We start from the raw sequence: 4,199 nt of genomic DNA, 5'->3' as shown, positions 1-4,199 counted from the left end.
TAAATAAGAAAATTAAATATTAATTCTGGATAAAAAATTATAGCTTGTAGTATTTTTATTTATTTAATTTATTTTGTATTTATATACAACGTGCATATAATACTGTTGCTCAACGGAAACCGCGAGAAAGTGGTGGTCTTTTCCGTCAGGAAGGAAATGTAAGGAATTGTTAATTTATTATTTGTTATTAATATTTTGTTAGTAATTATATACAACCATTACGTAGCAAATAGTACAAAATAATTTCAATATTGAAATCATTGTAATAACAAGAAATCAATTTTTTACATTTCCTTGTGCATGTGTGTGTTTTATTGCACATAAATTCTTAGCATTATTTCTTTGGCAGATTTTTTGTATGAATGAAAGAAATAGGAAAAATGAGAGAGAATGTGAAAAAGGAAAAAAGAATAAATGAAGGAGTAAATGATAAGAAGTAATTGAAAACCAAGTCCCGGTTTTAGGCTGAATGGCCGAACTAAATATATTATTATTATTATTATTATTACATTTTAATTAAAAAAAATATTTTTTAATTATTGTTTCCCCCCTTCCTCTACTTTCACCTCTTCCACGCCCACCTCTTTCACCATTTCTTGGGCCTTTCCAGGGGAACTTTGTGAGGCCCCCCTGCTGCCTGTACCAGCGGGCACGCGACCGCCCACCTCCAATGCCACGGCCTCGTCTTCGGAAAAGATCTGAAATTAAAATGTACAAATAAATGACAAATGGCGGAAAAGCAACACACACACACACACACACACACACACACACACACACACACACACACACACACATGCACACACATGTATATTTCTTTATGTATACATATATATGTAATATTGCTATGTAATATTACATTGCACGTATGTATGTATGTATGTATGTATGTACCTATGTATATATAATATACCTTGCTGCTGTTTGCTGCTGTTGCGAAAGGTGTTGTTCCTCTCTTGCCTGCTGGCTTTGCTGCGGCTGGTCCTGCTGGTCCTGCTGGCCCTGCTAGCCCTGGTTTGCTGCCAGTGTTTGCAATTGCTGGGCCAGCTGTTGCAGTTGCATTTGCTGTTGCTCATGCATCTGCAACAATTGGGCCAATTTTTCATTGGCATTCATTTCTTGACCTGTAAAATACATAAGTAAAATACATATTAGTATCTGTGGCCGCTTGCCACTTTCGCTGGGGCGTCGCGTGCCCTTCGCAGAGGAGATGCCGCAGCGTGAGAAGGATCGACGAGTGAGCTGAGAGACAGATATATGTAATAAATAGGTCGTTTATTCAATAGTCCTATAATACAGATGTTGGTGCGTCAGTGTGTTGAAGAAGGCCCTGAGAAGGGCCGTTGAGGCGGCCCTGAAAAGGGCCGTTTGGGTTCTTCTTGTGGTGTGGCCCTGAAAAAGGCCGGTTGGTTTCTTGCTCTCCTAGTCCCGAAGTCGCTCACGCCAGATGATGCTCGGCTGCGTCTTGGTCCTCCGGAACGAGCTGTATCTCCGCCAAGCCGACGGTGTCCCCGGTGGAGTGAGGGACGGCTCCGGTTCCTCGGTCTGGGTAGACTCGGATGACAGTGCCGGCGGCTCGTCTGTCTGCGTCCCTTGCGAGGATGTGACCTCCCACTCCGGGTCGGTCTGTATCTCCTGAGCGTCGCGTGGAGGCTGGTGTTGCACGCCTCGGTGTACACGCGCCGGAGGGATGTCTGCGTTCCCTGGTGTACCTGCTCGGCCGGAGACGGTGGCAGAGGCGACAGGAGCGGAGGCACCGTCCACGATAGTCAAGGAGACGTGTAGCGCCGAACTCGTACGTCCCACGTTGAGATGAGCGAGCGTGGAGGACAAGTCAGTCGCACCGGCGAGAGCTGGAGCGGGACGAGCTTCCACGGTTGGCCTGGACGGTAGTCCAGGGGCCGCTGAGGTTGTGGCGGTAGCGGCAGGCGAAGTGGCGCAGCTCGTCTCGGTGGTGGCCGTAGCTTCGGCGGCGGCAAGGTGACGGCGAGATCGGTTACCAAAAGTACTTCTCCTGGTCTTGGCTATGAGCCTGAGAGCAGTCGAAAGCTGCCTAGGCCGTCGCCGTGTGGCCTTATATTCTTCCCTGACGGGAAATGAAACGCGAGAAAGTCTGCCACCTGTTGGCGGCACTCTCGTCTAGTTTCGCGGGCCGTAGTCTGGCCCACGCGCTCGGCGCGTGATTGGTTGGCGCGCGCGCGGCGCGCGTACCGTGTCGATTGTGCGGTCGGAAAACCGCCACAGTATCATATTGTGACCAGATCACCGATGAATATATATATATATAAATCCGTAAACTCCATTAGGAGCATAGGGCCTCCACGAAGCTGCGCCACCGTGTCCTGTTGGAAGCCAAGTGTTTTACTTGGTTCCAGGAATAATTTTGTCCTTCGGCTTCACTCAGCACAGTCCTTCTCCAAGATTGCTTGGGTCGTCCACGGCTCCTTGTCCCCTGAGGATTCCATTCCAGGGAGTGCCTATTTATATCGCTAACAGGCTTACGTAGCGTGTGGCCAATCCATTTCCACTTCCTTTTCCTAATTTCCCGTTCCAGTTCAAGCTGATTTGCGCGGATGTATAGCTCTCTATTTGATATTGTTTGCGGCCAAAATATGCGCAAAATACGTCGCAGGCATCTGTTCACAAACGTTTGCAGGGATCTCGTTATGCTGGCAGTAATCTTCCATGTTTCGCATCCGTAAAGCAACACCGACTTCACATTTGAGTTGAATATGCGAAGCTTTGTGCCAATCGAGTACACGGAGGAGGCCCATATATTTCCGAGAACCAAGTACGCTTGACGAGCCTTTTTGATTCTGCTGGCTACATTAGACTCGGCTCCGCCCGTGCACGTCACCACACTGCCAAGATAGCAGAATTCGTCAACCTCTTCAATCGTCTCTCTCCCGAGCACAAAGCTCGTTCGAACCTTAGTGCCCAGACGCATACTCTTGGTTTTACGAATATTAATACGCAGTCCTGCCTCCAGCGCCAGGTCAGCAAGCTCACTCAGCTTTTCCTGCATGTCCCGAAACGTATGAGCCAGAAGGCAGATGTCATCTGCGTAGTCTAAATCTTCCAAACGTTTCTGAAAACTCCAGAGTACCCCTCTGGGTGCCCTCTCTAAACTCTTCAGGATGTGATCTACAACGAGAATGAACAAGAAGGGCGATAGTACACATCCCTGCTTTACACCCGCATTTATCGCGATGCTCTCTCCGAGCACCCCACCATGAGCCACGCAGGATGAAGCATCCCTGTAAAGTGCCTTGATAACTCTTACTATTTTGTCGGGTACCCCGTAATCCATTAGTACTTTCCACAGGAATGCGTGATTTAAGCTGTCGAATGCTCTTGTGAAATCGACAAACACCAGGTATAGTGGCGAGTTCCACTCCTGCGACTGCTCAATCAGTATGCGCAAGGTGTTGATTTGGTCTATGCATGACCTATGTGGTCGGAAGCCCGCTTGCTCCCCACGCAGATGCGGCTCTAGAGCTGTAGATACTCTTTTAAAGATAATGAACGTAAGCTTATTTATCGACGTAAGCAATGTTATTCCTCTCCAGTTATCACAGAGACTAAGGTTGCCCTTCTTTGGGAGTTTTATAATTATACCCTTCTTCCAGTCCGAGGGCAACTCTTCTTGATTCCATGCCATTGCTACAATGGGTTGCAGAAGCTTCGCAGTGGTTGAGCTGTCCGCAGAGAGGAACTCGGGTGGAACCCCATCTATTCCTGGAGCTTTACCACCTTTGAGACTTTGGATGGCAGTCCTGATCTCCGCATATGAAGGAGGATCAATTTTTATCTTTAATTCGCCACCTTCAGGTGCTCTTGCATCATTATCCATCTGCTTTTCTGTTTGCTCTGCTGCGGGGACCGCAGCTTGGACAAGAACTTCTGTAAAATATTCTGTCCAGCGTTCCAGCTGGTCGTCCTTAGATGTTAGGAGAGTTCCATCTTTCGCTTTTAGAGGAGGAGAGTTTGCAAATCTCCTTCCAGACAGCTTTTTAGTTATGTAATAAAGTAACTTTGTGTTGTTGCTCTCAGCTGCTTGTTGCGCTAGGGCCGCCAGGTCGTTGATCCACGCCCGTTTGTCCCTTCTCACGCTTCTCTTAACCTCCTTGTTTAATTGCGCGTGCGATCACCGATGAATAATGAGAATAAATTATTAGCCACTTACTTCTTGGGCTGAA

The 4,199-nt window shown here is 47.6% G+C and overlaps 1 protein-coding gene across 1 annotated transcript; it reads right to left on the bottom strand.

Moving 5' to 3' along the window:
* Window positions 1-1,005: 1,005 nt before the first annotated feature.
* On the bottom strand, window positions 1,006-4,126 carry LOC112452576 (the record flags this gene model as incomplete). Its single annotated transcript, XM_025012861.1, has 3 exons — window positions 1,006-1,124; window positions 1,443-2,086; window positions 2,649-4,126. Coding segments are annotated over 3 exons (2,241 nt in total), but the record flags the coding sequence as incomplete, so codon positions are not given.
* Window positions 4,127-4,199: the final 73 nt, after the last annotated feature.

Source organism: Temnothorax curvispinosus, unplaced genomic scaffold, assembly GCF_003070985.1.
Source record: "Temnothorax curvispinosus isolate PA1 unplaced genomic scaffold, ASM307098v1 QBEX01003468.1, whole genome shotgun sequence".
NCBI lineage: Eukaryota > Metazoa > Arthropoda > Insecta > Hymenoptera > Formicidae > Temnothorax > Temnothorax curvispinosus.
This window is presented reverse-complemented; position numbering and strand designations above follow the sequence as displayed.